Source organism: Rattus rattus, chromosome 5, assembly GCF_011064425.1.
Source record: "Rattus rattus isolate New Zealand chromosome 5, Rrattus_CSIRO_v1, whole genome shotgun sequence".
Classification (NCBI taxonomy): Eukaryota; Metazoa; Chordata; class Mammalia; order Rodentia; family Muridae; genus Rattus; species Rattus rattus.
Genome location: NC_046158.1, coordinates 64,860,800 through 64,877,700, shown reverse-complemented (window position 1 = coordinate 64,877,700; position 16,901 = coordinate 64,860,800). Strand labels below are relative to the sequence as shown.

At 41.1% G+C, this 16,901-nt stretch overlaps 1 protein-coding gene across 1 annotated transcript in view; it reads right to left on the bottom strand.

The window, feature by feature from the left end:
- Nup160 (nucleoporin 160) overlaps nt 1–16,544 on the bottom strand; it is a 54,776-nt gene extending 38,232 nt beyond the window's left edge. The window contains exons 1-10 of the mRNA XM_032903621.1: nt 16,427–16,544; nt 16,055–16,166; nt 10,838–11,048; nt 9,765–9,987; nt 8,330–8,408; nt 6,818–6,932; nt 5,814–5,972; nt 2,540–2,617; nt 1,993–2,090; nt 774–858 (exon numbers count right to left, since the gene is read on the bottom strand). Of these exons, the coding sequence (XP_032759512.1) occupies nt 774–858; nt 1,993–2,090; nt 2,540–2,617; nt 5,814–5,972; nt 6,818–6,932; nt 8,330–8,408; nt 9,765–9,987; nt 10,838–11,048; nt 16,055–16,166; nt 16,427–16,526 (1,260 nt within the window). The 5' untranslated portion in view covers nt 16,527–16,544. The remainder of the gene's footprint in view (nt 1–773; nt 859–1,992; nt 2,091–2,539; nt 2,618–5,813; nt 5,973–6,817; nt 6,933–8,329; nt 8,409–9,764; nt 9,988–10,837; nt 11,049–16,054; nt 16,167–16,426) is intronic.
- Nucleotides 16,545–16,901: the final 357 nt, after the last annotated feature.

The window sequence follows — 16,901 nt, the reverse complement described above, 5'->3', positions numbered from 1 at the left end:
ATAATACTAATTACTATAATGATGGTTCCACAATCATTATCATGCATATTTCACAAATGTATATAATTATGTCAACTGAAAGGTTTGGGAGCTGGGGAGCTGGGGGCTGAGGAGTTAAGGGCACTTGTTGCTCTTACAGAGGAACCAGCTTTGGTTCTTAGCCCACATATGGCAGCTTACCACCATCTACAACTCTAGTTCCCGACAATCCAACACTCCATTTTGAACTCTGTGGGCATCAGGTGAGCACAGGGTACCCATACATACATGCAAGAAAAAAAATGCCATGTACATAAAGTAAAATTCTCAGTCATGAAAATGGCTCAGCAGCTAACACTGTAAAGGCCCTCACCACTAAGCCTGATGACCACAGCGCCACTGGGACCTGCATGGTGAAGAGAGAACTAACTGTAGAGCTGTCTCCTGACATGTGTCACACTAGCCCAGAACATCCATTCTCATCAGTGAACACATTAGAAACGAACATATTACCCAGGCCATGCTAATTCATCACAAGGACACAGGACAGCTAAACACACAGAATGTAGCTTTGTCAAGGCAAGAGGTACTGAGACCAAAAACAGGAAGGAAGGAAACAGAATAAAGAGACGAAGCCTTGAAAACACTATGCCAGCCCTCTGAGAGCAGATGCTCAACATCTCAGCCTCATAAAGCCAGTGTATTTGCCTTCTCGTTTCAGTCAGTTCAAATTACCTGAGGGTAAAAACTAATACAAGTGGTTCTTACAATAACATAACAGTTAATGAACTTACTCTGGGGTCTTGATCGTCTCTGATGACAATTTCTTCTTCTGGTAGAGACTGCATAAAAACTGGATTCCACTGACCTGCAACATTACTATAGAAAAAAATTCAAAAGTTTACCAAAAAATGGCCACATACTATCTGAGTAGGATCGGTCTTATCAGTTAATCTCTTGCAACCGATCAGTATTTAACTCTCCTACTAAGTTTTCCTGTCCTTACTATCGGCTCTTACTGGCTCTGTGTGTGTGCAGGTGCAGACAGGCATATCTTGTGGAGGCTAGGGCTCAATGCCAAATGTCTTTCTCAGCTGTTCTCCATCTTGTTCTAAATCATTTACCTATTCTGTCATTACCATTGTGTGGTGAAAGCAGTTACCCAGGTACCACAGTAGATATATGGAGATCTAAGAGGACAGATCTTGTGCATCTGTCCTCTCCTTCACCATGAATTCTGGAGATTGTTGTCAGGCTCCCACAGCTAGCACTTTTACTAAAGTTTCTCAAAAGGAATCTTACAAGGATGATGCTTCAACACTCGATCTTAGCCAAAAGGCCAATGAAGAGTGTTTCAGTGGTTATATATTTGATTAAAAAAAATGTTTAAATCTGTTTATAAATATATTTGTAAATATTATTTTTTTTCCAGATTAATCTCGGTGTTATGGCACACACCTTTAACCAGCACTAGGGAGGTAGAGGCAGGTGGATCTTGGAGTTTGAGGCCAGCCAGGGATATTCAGAGAAATCCTTGAACAATAAAACAACTTAACACTATTTTTGAATCATGTATATGGTATGTGTATGTCCATGTGAGTGTATGTGTCCCAGGAGGCAAGAGGACCATGACCATCTGTAGTCAGATCTGGGGTCCACAGGGGTGCTGGGGCTCAACTTCAACCCTTTGGAAGAGCAGTCTGAGTCTTAACTGCTGAGCCATTTGCCCGAGACCACAGCTAAAAAATTAGAGTACTAGCAGTGAGATTCCAAATTACTGCTACTGTTTTTAGGGTACCTCTCCTAAGAAATAATGGTACTTTATCTTATCTCAATCCTAAGCATATTTGCTCTAAAATCAAAAGGTAACAACCACAAAAGGTAGCACTTCAGAAAAATCTAGACAAACATCAGAATCATTTGAACTAAACTATGTGACTCTACATGCAAAGGTCTCATCTCAGTATGGCTCTGCCTGGGGTAAAGCAGGAAGACAAAGGTTATATTCCATACTGTTCAAAGTTGATATATTTCACAATTGTTTGGTTCTCAGCATCATGCCACAGGGCCCAGATATCCGTTGAGGTTAAGGCAAAATCGACCAGTGTCTCCTAGGAAGAAAGGGGGAAAGGTAAGGGGAAAAAAGGGAGCAGAGACTAAGTTTGTATTGACAAGAACAAAACACATAAAAGCACAACATGCCACATGAACTTGATAAAACCCAACTTAAACTGTTTCCATACATGAAGAGGGACTGGAAAGATGGTTCAGAACACTGACTGCTCTCCCAAAACACTTTAGCTCAATTCTCACCCATATGGTGAGCTCTCAACTGTCTACAGTAACACAATGGGGTTAAGGAATTTTGAGACAGTCTCACTGCTGTGAGATTCTACTTGGCAACTACAGAAAGTTGTTGAGTTGGTTTGGAACTCCTGTGTTTAAATGACTGCCTCAGATTCAAAAAAAGCTTTGATTACAAAAACAAGCAACATCACCAGGCTATAGCCAACATTTCCTTCCTGTGCCTGTGTGAAATGCACAGGACGGTTTAACTTACCTGAGAAGTGAACAGTGAAGAGATGTGATCTAAACTATAGCGACTGCTCTCGGTGCTCACCAACTGGAAAATGCAGAACTGTTGAAAAACAAGTTAAAAGTTCGTCACTTCATATAATCAACATGTTATTCTTCTATGGAGAGAACTCACAATTCCCCTGTCTCCAAGTGCTGGGAATAAAGGTGTGTGCCACCAGACTTAACTAAAATATAACAAAGTCACTATCTTAACCATTTTTTTTTTTTTTGGTTCTTTTTTTCGGAGCTGGGGACCGAACCCAGGGCCTTGCGCTTCCTAGGCAAACGCTCTACCACTGAGCTAAATCCCCAACCCCTATCTTAACCATTTTTAAGAATGCAGTTTATATATATTGACATTGCTGTGCTACTCATATGCAGGACTCTATATCTTGCAAAACTGAAACTTTACTCCCAATAAACAGCTCCTCTCATACTGTCAATCCCTCACACTCCAGTCGTACTGCCTTGCAATAACCACTCTGAGTCTATGACTACTACTTTAGAAACCAAGATATGGCACCCTGTTTGATCCTCAGTGTTTATGAGTGCCCAATTGCACACTGCACATACACAGGCACCCACACACTTCCTACTACTCCAGTTCCAACAATCTAATGCCCTCTTTTAGTATCCACAGGTTCCTGCATGTATGTAGTGCACACAAGCGCGTGCACACACACAAATTTAAAATACACAATATACAAAACAAATACTATGTATAAATTATATATAAACATATAAAAGTGTTTTTCTTAAATGGCAGTTGAAGGCTAGGTTTAGTTCAGTGTAGAATCATTGCCTTAAATGTGTAAGGCCTTGGGTTCAATCCCTTACACTGGAGGAAAAGACAAAAAAAAAAAGAAACAAATTAAGGCATAAGATACTTATAAATAGTATTTTTGACAATTTTTACTAAAGAAAATTCACTGTGCACTGACAATGTAATGCTCCGTGCCTTCTATCACAGGTAGGCAACTACTCACAGTAAGTTAACTTTTTTTTTAAAAAGAGGGACCTGACATGCCTCCTCATCTTCTTTTTTTTCTTGTTTTTTTTTCCCCCCGGAGCTGAGGACTGAACCCAGGGCCTTGCGCTTGCTAGGCAAGTGCTCTACCACTGAGCTAAATCCCCAACCCTATTTTTTTTTTTTTTTTTATATACATTTAGTGTATGTGTGTATATATGAGGATTCAAGTGTGCATGGAGGACAACCTGCAAGAATTGGTTGTCTCTATTGTATAGGTTCTGGAAACCAAACCCAGGCTGTCAGGCATGGCTGCAAACACTGGTACTCATTTAGCTGTCTGGTTACCACTCTCCTATAACCACTTTTTTAAAAAAAGCTTTTTGAGACAAGATCTTTTGATATAGCTCTGGAACTATGTAGGCCAGGCTAGCCTCAAACTCAGATTTGCCCATCCTTGCCTTCTAAGTGCTGGGATGAAAAGCATGTGCTGCCTGGCTTTAAAAAAACTTTTTAGAAGGAGAAAATTATAATTTTTTTTTGTTTCCCCAGTAGTGGGGATTAGAACCTAGGACTTTACTCATTGTAGGTAGTTTTACTGCTAAGCTATAGTCCCAGCGTCACAAGCAAGCTTTAAGGGAAAAAAAATAAACACTGAATCGTCTTCTGGGAAAAATAAGTATATGACATGTGGGGGGAGCTGGAGATAGCCTGGCAGGTAAGAAGACTTAAGGAGACTGGGCCCCATCACTCGCACCAGACATCTCATTAACACATAATTCCAGCTCCAAAGGACCCGACATCTTCTAGACTCCATGGCACTTTTACACATATATGTGTATACTCACACAAACACATATGTACACACAAAAGTAAATCTTAAAAAATAAAAAGATCTACATAGGGGATGAAGGTATAGTTCAATGACAGTGTGAATATGTAGCATGTATGAAGACCAAAAATAAAAAGTGTTGCACACCTTTAATCCCAGCACTTGGCAGGTGGATCTCTGAGTTCCAGTTCAGCCAGTGATACTACACAGAGTCTGTCTCAAAAAAGAACAAAAACCACAATAGAACTTAAGACCACAATAACTCGCTAAAGAATTAGAACTCACCTATTCATTGTGGTATGTTATAGTAAAAATAAATGTTTTATTAAAAAAATTCCTGTTATATGTCTACCATTACAAAAGTGCATACTCAAGTAAAATATGCATTGTAGAATGTAGCCCAAACAAAACAACAAAATCCAGAAAATTCCAGTTGAGTGCATGAGTTTCTCAAATGACTTGTAACAAAAAATGAGTTTACTCCATTTTTTTCTTCTGGACAGTTTTATGATGTCCCTTAGTGTGTCCTTAAAACCATGATAATCCTCTTGTCCCAGTCTTCTGAATGCTGGGATTAAATATTTATCACAACCCCAGGCTTATTTAATTTTATTAATTTAATCTCTTATTTTCTTAGCATTCATGTGTGTTGTAACATGTGCATGTCACACAGAGAAGAATTTTAAGGAGGTTCTCTTCTACTGTGTTATATCCTGGAGATCTAATTCAGGTTGTCAGGCTTGATGAAGGCACAGTATCTTTACCCACTAAGCCCTGTTATGAGAACATTCACAGTGGAGAATGGGGGTAGCGTCTCAGGGCTCAAACAGGGAAAGGACAGCAGAGCCCAACCAGACTTCTAAGCAGGACAAAAACCTAGCATGGGGCATCAGAGCTCCAGTAAGTAAGGGAGACACATCCTCTGTCTGATAGGAGTACAGTAAGCCTGTTCAAGTGCTGCTATGTAGAATGCATACTACCATGCCAAACACACAACAAACAGCTCTTTACTATTTGATTACACTATTGTATACACTCTGTATGCCTCACCCATAAACACCACCAGGATCTGGGTGGTGAACAAATATTTCTAAACATTAATTTTACCAAAACTACTTCCTAACACACTAACACCTGCATTCCTTTTTAGCAGTTTTATCTTCTTCACCTAGATTTTCAAATCTAACTTCCCTTTAAACTTCCCTTTAATCCTTACCACTCCTTACCAATGTTCTAATTCATGTATCCCCACAAAACCCAATCTCCCTTCCAATAACTTAATATTTTAAGCAAAATTTAAGTCGACTCAATGAGCCTGATATTTCCCCAAATCAATACACAGACACACACACACAGACTCACACACAGACACAGACAGACAGACAGACACACACACACACAGACTCACACATAGACACAGACAGACAGGCATACACACACACACACACTATTTCATACCTGTCCTCGTTTTGGAGCATGCATGTATATTCCTAGGTAGAGCCCCATGGAAGGGGAATACGCAAGCCGTAACTTATGTCCTGTTCCTGCAGTGAGCCGAAGGTCTTTGTTTACAGGGACATATTCCAGCATGTCAGCCACCATCAGGCACATTTGGTCCTGCCCAAGAGAAGTTGATAAGTGATGTTCTAAGAATACTGCAGCTAGAAATACATCCTTAACTTTTCAAAAAGTCTGGCAGAGGCACATACATTCAATCCTAGAATTTGGGAGGCAGAGGCAGCTGGATCTTTGTGAGTTCCAAGTGAGCCAGAGCTACCCTGCAAGACCTTGTCTCAAAACAAAAAAAACAGTACCAGCTCCCCACCCAACCCCCCGGATCTTGAAAATCATCAACATGCATTAATTTTTTTCTTAATTTTATGTGTGTGGATGTTTTGCCTCCATGTATTAGTGTATACCTATGTGCCTAGTGCCTTTGGAAACCAAAGAAGGTGGTGGATTGCTTGGAAATGAAGTAACAGGCAGTTATGAGCCACCATATGGATTCTGGGAATTGAACTTCAACCCTTGGGAAGAGCAGCCAGTGTTGATAACTACTGTTAGCCAGGGCCATCTCTTCAGCCCCAACATAAATTTTAATAACAGTTGTGCGGATTACAACCATCTGTTAACTCCAGTTTCAGAGGATCTGACATCCACAGACACCAAGGATACATGAATTACGTATTTGCATATAGGCAAAACAGTCATACACATAAAATAAACTTAAGAAAAAAATTCAAACAGTTGTTGCCATTAAGCGAAGACTGTGTCTTATATTACCCTTTTAACTCATATAAGGCCCCAAATAAAAAATAGGAAAATGTTAATTCAAGATCTGAAAGTATATTGTTTTCAACCCAAACGATCTAATCATCTCTAAATGAAGCAGGATTGATTTCAATCCTTCCATACTTCACACTCACATTTTAACTTACACCAATCATAAATGTAGTACTTACCTTATAAGACCACATCCGTAGTTTATGATCCTGACATAGGGCAAAAATAAAGGCATCATGTTCAACACAATGAACAGCAAGACTCAGGGCACGATCTGAAGGCCCATGGTCACCCCTAAAAACAAAGGACAGACTTTAGACTTTTCACTAGTGCAAATAAGTGGATCATTAGAATTTGTGATTTAATAGGCAAAATAAAATTGTAAATGGATATTCTTAGCAGAAAGAACATGAACTTAATATGCTGATATAAGACAAATAAATTTCTACGTAGTTTATGCTCATTATTACCATAAAATAGAATATGGACTATATCACAAAAGTGATTCCTTTTCTATTGGTTGAGAAACGTCCTACATTAAGCTATCTCACCGTTTTTGTTTGTTTGGTTGGTTTGGAGATATTTTGTAGCTTTGGCTAGCTTAAACTCGCAGACATCCACCTGCCTCCTAAATGCTAGGATTTAAGGTGTGTGTAAGCACACTAGGCTTATTAGATCTTTATAAAAATAACACCTCTTAATTGTTTATGTATGTCAGAGAGAGAGAGAAAGAGAACGAGAACACAAAAGAAAGAGAGCACATAGGGGTCATGTATGAAGGTCTGAGGACAGCACAGTGGCTGGTTTTCTTCCCTCCAGCACGTGGGACATGCAATAGATCATTGGATGTCAGGCTCTCCAGCCAGCGCCTTAACCCTCTGGGCCATCTTGTATTCTCTACTCTAGCCACCTTACAGAAACCTGAATTTGGTTAAGTCAGGACACAGCAATGGCGTCAAAGTGTAGGACAATCTGCAAATAAGGCAGATTCTGGAGTGTGGCTTTCCTTAGGCAAGACATCAGGCTATGCACTCTTGTGCTCAGTGCAGAATATGCCATGAAATACAGCTGGAGGCAGTAACACAGGAGTACAACTTGAGCCCTTTGATTTCTTGCAGGACACAACTTACTGTTGGGGTTAGTCTTATGCATTTTATATTTAGATGTTGAGTTCTGTGTCCCAAGATCAGATTGCAGACTGGACATGGGCATTGTACTGACCAATGTGCTATGAAGAATGTTCCACAATAACCTCTGATTTGTTAACAAAAGGCTAGAGTTTGTGGCTGGGCAGGGGAGAGAGGAAGGCAGGACTTGAGATTGAGTAGAGGGGTCTCTTCTAGGGACCACGAGGAGGAGGAGGAGGAGGAAGAGGAAGAGGAAGAGGAAGAGGAGGCTGTCATTACTTAGGATGGACAAGGAGCACAGAAGTTCACTCTGAGGACAGATGACTATAGCAGAGGCTACCCAGGAGACACTAATTTGGCCAGTTACAGAGCATTCATGTGGGTTTTAACAGTGTGGAAGAAGAACCTGCCCAGCATAGAACCGAAAGCTTATTAATAAATTAGTGTTTCTTTGTCATTTTCTTGGGAGCAAAACAGGCAGAAGTGGGGTAGAAACTCCCAATAGATATTAAGATGCAAAAGGGGGTATATATCTCCCAAAAAATATTTATAGCAGCAACTTACCTTATAGCTGTGGGCATCCAGCCTGTGAGTAACCGCTGCATCACTGAACTCTGTTTCAGTTCCACAACTGATGCTATCCCTGCAACGATACCCAAGAAACCTCCTGGTTTTAACCTAGGGAAACTCAATGCTACAAATGCCGTAAATAAGAATAAATAAAACGACATTTTTTTATATTCTTAGGAGAAACGGCTTGCCATTTGCAGACAGCAGCATATTCTTCCACTCAATAGAATCGTTTCATATTTTCTTTTCTTCTTGTTTTTGGGGGAGGGAGGTTTGAGACAGGGTCTGTGTGTAGCCCTGGCTGTCCTCAAACTCAGAGAGATACCTACCTCTGCCTCTTGAGCGCTGGGATTAAAGGTGTGCGCCACCACTGCCCAGTCATCTCATATTTTCTCACTCACTGGGTACTGTGGCAGATGATCTAGGTGCTGGAGATTCACTGGTCAATGAACAACTGCCCTCATGAGCCTTAAATGAGTATTGCTGGCATGTCTGGATGAAGGTTGGATTTCCAAAAGGATGGTCAAAGAAGACCTCAATATGGAGATACAATCAAGAACTAAAAACATTGACGAGGAATTAAAATATCGGAATATGTCTCATGCCTTTAAAAAACTACAAAAGGGCATGTAGTTGGTAGAGGGCAAGTGAGGAAATGAGTTTGTTTTTTAAAATGTATTTACATATATGGGTGCTTTGCCTGCACATGTATATGCACACCACCTGCATGCCTGATGCCCCTCAAGTCCAGAGGAGGACACCAGATCCTGTGGAAATGGGAGTTATAGCTATGAGCTGGTATGTGAATGCCTTAGAAATGGAAAAGTGGCCAGTGCTTTTTAACTGCTGAGCCATCTTGCTAGTCCCCCAACCAATTTTTGTTTGTTTTGTTTTTGGAGACAGGGTTTCTCTGTATAGTGCTAGGTGTCCTAGAACTCACTCTGTAAACTCAGAGATCCACCTGCCTATGCCTCCCAAGTGCTAGGATTAAAGGCATGCACTACCACTGTCTGATTACTAATGATTAATATATCAATCTGCCCAAGAAGTTCCTGAAATGGGAGGGCAGATCTGAAGACATTTAGGACATTATAATGCAGGCAAGATACAATGGTCTAATGGTGACTTAGAACAGGGATCAGTTGTCAAACTTGGTTCCAAAACTCATTTGTTTTAAATACACTTCTTCAATATGAGGGTGGGAAACTAGTAATCCGTCTCTGTTAGACTCAGAATAGTTACTTTATATATTTCTGTTTTTCCACACCCAGTATCCATCCTGGTCCCTCATCCACTGAATAAAGAAAGGTAAAGCAGCAGGGACCGAGCAAGCAATAATGAAGGCAGACACAGTACAGATTTAACCCTACACTGACAATGCTTCAGTGTCAGCATTGATGACTGACTCATACTCAGTTCCCATACTCACCAGGTATGTCATAAGGAGGCAGCTTAAGAACAAAGATGCCACCAGAAGCAGACGGTAGAGCAAACAGAGCCTCCCCATCACTGCTAAGCCAGGCTGCAGAAGTGGTGGAACTCGGGGACAGTCCAGGCACTGTTGGAATTAACTGATAGTTGCAAGGATCTTTGAAATCAACTTTTCCAATGTCAGTAAATATTGATTGCATCTGACTTTCAGTTACCAGCTCCTGTAATGAGAAAGCATATTTTGAGAGTACCTGAATTGTTTTTAGTTCCTTTCAATTATGTTTATTTCCTTTCAAAAATGTTTATTGAAAAAAATGTCGAGGGGTTGAGAGGACAGCCCAGTGGTTATAAGCACCTGTGGCTCTTGAAGAGGACCTGGGCTTTGTTCCCTGCGACTACATAGTGGCCCGCAATTGCCTGACTCCAGTTCTAGGGTATCTGATACCCTCTGGCTCCTGCAGGCACTGCATGCATGTGGTGCACTTACATACATGCAGACAAAACAGTTATACACATAAAATAAATCTTAAAAAAATTGTTGAGGACAAGACAAAAGCTTCCTCTCTTCCTTGCCAGTCAGGTTGTCATTACATAGCCCCGGCTGGTCATGAACTTCCTCTGTACGGCTGAGACTGCTCTGAGATAAGAAATTCTCCTGTGTCAGACCCTCTTACTAGGATTATAGATGTGTACTGTAGTACCTAATGAAAACTATTTTATCAACTTAAAATGTCTGCTCTTTTATTATTGAGACAGGGTCTCATATAGCCCAAGCTGGCTGTGAACTTCAGGATGATCTTAAACTTCCAATCTTTCTATATCCACCTCCTAAGCAGTGGGATTACAGGCACAAACTCAATTTATGAGGCTGGAACCCAGGGCTTTGTTTACACTAGCAAGTGCTCTCTGACTAAATAACACCCCAACCTAATTATTTCAAACAGTCACTATAAAGTATGCTTTGTAAGGTCTAACAAATCTATTTTTTCCATTTCAAAGAAATCATTCTAGTCTTCAATCTGTGATATCATAATATGGGAAACAAGTTAATGCACACAACAATTAACTTACGCTTCTGTACATACGGGATGGGTGTGGTAAAATTAATCTGTGTACTGTATGATTGGTTAATATCAAGATTATCACATGATTCTGGGTCTCAGAGACATGAACCCCACCGGGTAAGAGGCTGTAATTTTGGAATTTTAGGCGAACAGCATTATTCAACAAATTTAAGTCCAGTGATTCCTCCACCAGCTCCAATGTATCCCCGGAAGTCTTCCTGTTAGAACAAAGACAGATTTGTTTAAAGTCTTTTTTCCCTCAATGACCGCTGCAATAAAGTGTATAAAAGTATATAAATGAACTCTCCCAATTTGAAAAGATTAGACAATTCAGCTTGAACCTACACCCTTTTCAGAGTCTCTCTACATATCCCTGCCTGTCACTACATCAAACTCAACAAGATTCGCTTGCCTCTGCCTCCTGAGTGCTGGGATTAAAGGAATGCACCACCATGTCTGGCTTGGACCACCTTTCCATTTAAGAATCTATTATAGGGGTTGGGGATTTAGCTCAGTGGTAGAGCGCTTGCCTAGGAAGCACAAGACCCTGGGTTTGGTCCCCAGCTCCGGAAAAAAAAAAAAATTGCTAAGAATCTATTATATAGATTTATAAAACACAGTACAACAAAAATCTAACTCTCACTATGGTAATAGTAAATATACTTCCCATTTCCTTAATCCTTAATCCTACTATATAAAAATGAAACCACACGTCATTTGTAGAGGAATGAGGTATTCATGTACATTTACCACCAAACAAAAATTGTTTCTAAAGTAATAAGCACATTTCCCTTTTCTATTATGTTTTTAACAAATTTTTGAAAAGCAGCAACTTTGTGAGTTTTGTATTTATGTGTAAGGGTCAGTATTTCTTAATATTTTTAAAAAATATAAAAATAACTGCATGTTGAGCATATCAAGGTTAGTCTCTTCACTACATAAAACCAGTCCAACTTCCTTCCTAGTCCTTTTCAAAGACAGCTTCTGAATAAATGGCAGTAAGCAATTTGAGTGCAGAGGAAGTGCCACATATACTTAGATATCTGCAAATCCAGCAAAGTGTCTGAATCAGAGCTGACATTCAATAAATGCTGTCTGATGAGATACAAATACAACTGGCAGCAGGGAGATAGAGCAAGGTGGGGGCTTTGTTCAAATCCAAGTTGCAACACAGGAACCAAACTGTTTCGCTGAGAATCCTCTGTCTGAATTTAAATTCATATAATTCTAATTACCCTCTGCTGCCTGTGCTGTCCTTTGTGTCCATCACAGATGCTGCCACTTTCTCTTATTCTGTCTATTCACTTTTGCCTTCTAAGAACTTGTCTTTTTTTTTTCTTTTTTTAAAGGTTTATTTATTTTATTTATATGAATATACTGTAGCTGTTTTCAAGCACACCAGAAGAGAGCATCAGATCCTAATAGATGGTTGTAAGTTACCTTGTGGTTGCTGGGAATTGAACTCAGGATTCCTGGAAGAATAGTCAGTGTTCTTAACCACTGAGCCATCTCTTCAACCCAGGACTTGTCATTTCTTTTTTCTTTTTTCTTTTTTCCGGAGCTGGGGACCAAACCCCGGGCCTTGCGCTTGCTAGGCAAGTGCTCTACCACTGAGCTAAATCCCCAACCCCAGAACTTGTCATTTTTAAACATCTTTTTAGTATCTACTAACTGGTCTATGTCAACATGTATGATGCTAGTTTGGATCTTGAATGTCTTCCAAAGTCTTATGTGTTAAAGGTTTAGTCCTCAGAGCAGTACTGGGATGTAGTAGGACCTTTAAGAGGTGAGGTCACAGGACCAAAGGAAGAATAGATCAATTCTGGACCAGGACCTGAACCAAAATGACCCTTTCTCCTCAGACCCCAGCTGCCCCTATAAACCCACAGGCTCTATACCTGCAAACTCAACTAGCCACAAACTAAAAACACCCAGGAAAACAAACATACAACTTGCTTGTACCTCCATTCTTTTTTCTTCTCACCATCCTCCTATACACAGTATTAACATCATATAAAGCATCAAATCACAATTATTTATACAATATTAACATCATATATAGCATCAAAAGTGGGCTAGCAGAGCATGTCAAATACAGAGGTGAATGCTAGCAGCAAATCACTGAACTGAGAACTGCCCCCCCCATTGAAGGAATTAGAGAAAGGATTAAAGGAGTTAAAGCAGTTGAGACCCCATAAGAACAACAATGCTAACCAACCAGAGCTCCCAGGGTCTAAACCACTACCCAAAGACTATACATGGACTGATCCGTGGCTCCAGCTGCATATGTAGCAGAGGATGGCCTTTTTGGGCACCAATGGAAGAAGAAGCCCTTGATCCTGCCAAGGCTGGACCTCCCAGTATAGGGGGATGTGTGTATGGGAGTGGATGGGGAGGGAAACACCCTTATAGATGGGGAGGGGAAGGGGATATAGAGCTTATAGACAGGAAATTGGGACAGGGAATAACATTTGAAATGTAAATAAAAAAAAATCCAAGAAAAAACAAAACAAAAAAAGTGGGCTAGAAATGAACTAAAGTATGTTGGACATGCAGATTATATGCAAATACTATGCCTTTTAAAAGCATGAAGAACATTTTAAAAGATCACACTGACTTCAGAATGATAAAATGAATTTTTTCTTGAATCAACAATCAAGACTAAAATTTAAATAAAAAAGCCAACCAACTTATTCTCCTTAACTTTTAGCCTTTAGTTTTATCCCTCTGCTCATTTTGAAGAAATATATCTTTTTATTAATACTGTTTAGTCAGCTGCATATGACAGCCCATATCTTTAATACTAGCAATCTGGAGGCAAAGGCAGACAGGTCTTTGTGAGTAAGCCAGTTTGGCTACACGGCGAGTTCCACACCAGTCAGAAATACATAGTGAGGCATTCTCTCTCTCCCTGACCCCCAACACAAACAAAAAGTTAACAATTTGGGGGCTAGAAACTTGGTTAAATGATTAAGAGCACCAGTTGTTCCTTCAAAAGATTCACGTTTGAATCCAAGCACCAACATGGCAGTTCACGACCACCCATAACTCCAGTTCCGGGGACCCAGGCAACCTCTCTGGTCTTCAGCAGTACCAGGCCTGCATGCATGTGGTGCACGCAAATACACGCAGCTAAAACACTCATGCACATGAACTTTCTTGGAACTTTTATCATTTCAAATTCTTTTCATTTTTCTTGTCCAATTTATTTGGCTTCTTTTAAGTATGTGTCAAGTGTCATTAATCAACTGTTCCCTTGAGAATGACAGGAGACGTCCCATCTAAAAGTTTCTCATCTTGACTCATTTTACTGAAATTCAGCCCTGGTATCTTAATGTAAACTGTGGTGCTATTTTTGACTCAGGTGACTGACTTTACTCACAGCAGAGGAAAGGAAAAAAGTTTTGAATAAATCTAGGTTTTTCTATTCATAAGAGTAAAAGTTCTAAAAATTTATTGATTCTTACTATGGGATAGATAACCTAGCAGGAAATAGTTTAAAGCAGCATAAAACACCAGGGCTGGAGAGATAGTTCAGTGGTTAAAAGCACTGACTGTTCTTCCAGAGGTCCTGAGTTCAATTCCCAGCAACCATATGGTGGCTCACAACCATCTGTAATGAGATCTGATGTCCTCTTCTGGTGTGTCTGAAGAGAATGAATATTTCATATTCATATTAAAACAAACAAACAAACAAAAACACCAAGAGCTTTTTGTGTTGCTATTCTTTAAAAAAAAATGGACAAAAATTACTCACGGCAGGTCATATAACTTAAATGATAATTCATACCATGGTAGTTTGATTAAGAATGGTACCCACTGGGGTTGGGGATTTAGCTCAGCGGTAGAGCGTTTGCCTAGCAAGTCAAAGGCCCCGGTTTGGGTCCCCAACTCCGAAAAAAAAAAAAAAAAAAAAAAAAAAAAAAAAAGAATGGTACCCACAGACTCATATATTTGAAAGCTTAGAGAGTGGGGTCAGAAGGGGTGGACTTGTTGGAAGAACTGTCACGGCACTGGGCTTTAAGGTTTCAGAAGCTTGAACCAGACCCAGTAGCTCATTCCTTTACTCAGCTGTCTGCTGATCCAGAGGTAGAATTCTCAGCTACCTCTCTAGCACTACGAACGTCTATGTGTCACCATGCTTTCCACCAAGATGACAATGAACTAACCATCTGAACCAGTAAGCAAACCTTGTTAAATGCTTTTCTTTATAAGAGGTGCTGTGGTCATGGTGTCTCTTCACAGCAATAGAAACCCAAAGACACATAACATACTATGCTTAAACAAGGCCAGATCTTTGACAGATTCAAGAAGATATCTCCAAGGTGCAGGAGTCCCTTCCCATCACCTTACAACCGCCATCTGCATCCTTGTCCCCCAAAGGCCAGATCTTTGACAGATTCAAGAAGATATCTCCAAGGTGCAGGAGTCCCTTCCCATCACCTTACAACCGCCATCTGCATCCTTGTCCCCCAAACCAGGTCTCTTTCAGTTAGAACACTGATCCTGGCTTTCTTAGAGTGGGATTCTTTCTGCATCCATCCTCCTCCTTTCAGTCTTTCTTCGATATTCACATTCTCGGTAACCTGGACTCCCGACTCCCCTCTAACCCAGCTCTCAAGTTCTGTCCATTCCCTTCCATGGTATCTACTTGATCCATCTTTGCCCATGCTTAGCTAACTTTTTTGATCCTTTGGATCTGTTAAACTGTGACCCTCCCCTCCCCTCCCCTCCCCTGCCAATCACATATGATTGTCCCATTTGCTTCTTATAGTCTCCAAGACTTTTCTCTGAGGCATGAAAGTCTGTATTTATATATCTACGTTATATCTTTAATGTCTTCTTTGTGTGTGAAACTGGGACAACAAAAGTGGCATCCACTATATGTCTACTATTATATAGCTACAACATCTTGCACCATTTCCTAGTACTCAGCACCATGTACGACTTAATCTCATCAACTGAATGAAGCTTCAAAGACTATAATGATAATTTGAATTCATGGCTAAAATGGGTTTTCAGTGTTTTATCTTGACTACATTCCTTTAGTTTTATCCAGCTACAAGAATACTTCTAGAACTGATTCTGACGCAAACAGGGAGACACTGGTTCTCTTTTCCTATGTGTGGATTACTGCTAGACGCAAAAATTTGGAACAGGCACAAATACTGATACATCAGACAACCTTACACATCTGTAGGAGAAGAGGGAACGTAGCACTTACCAATGAATGAACCTGTTTCTGGTGATGGAGAATAACTTGCCACTTTCCACATAATAGAAGCCTCCTGCGCTCTCACTGTATTTCACTGCTCCAAACGCAGCATTTGCAGTCCCTACAAAATGAATGTGGTCGGCTTGCACACGTGGTTCTCTGGGGATGACAGGCACTGAAGAGTGCTGAGGAAGCAGAGTGCAAGGGACTGACAGTGCATACAATAATAGGTGGAAAAGGGAGAAAGAAGTCAGGCACAAGACAAGCTATGATGCACAGGCTTTAGGCATGTGGACTTGGATAAACCAGGGGAGACCAAAGGCCTACTTGGGGAGCCCGAGGGAAAGCGGTGGCTCCCATTCTCCCAAGCCCTTTCCGTACCAATGTCGCACACTGTGAATTCCCGAAAGTGCCTGGGCCTTTCGCGTTCAGCGCCGCTCAGCTCCACGAAGCTCCGTTCCAGGGATCCCGCCGCCGCCATCTTCCCGCGCGTCGCGAGGCCCGACGGGACAAGGGCGGGTCACGTCGACGTCACTTCCGGGGGTGTGGCGCAGGGCGGGCCTGTGAGACTTTCGCTGGCCGAGGACCATGGGTCTGAGGATCGTTTGTGGCTTTTCACCGCGAGAGAGAGGCTGAAGCGGGAGGAAGATGCCTCCACTAGCGGTCATTTTGGAGCCGGCGGCGGCGGCGCCCTTTCTCGACCGCCTAGAGCAGGGGCGGGGCCGTGTGTGTTTTCATTTTGAAAAACGGGCGGGGACGGGCGGCGAGGGAAGAGGCCTGACAAGCACACTAGCAGCTAGCGGTCACCTTCCCCTCCGTCAGAGTGTTGGCTTGTAAGTTGTTACCCAACCTCTTC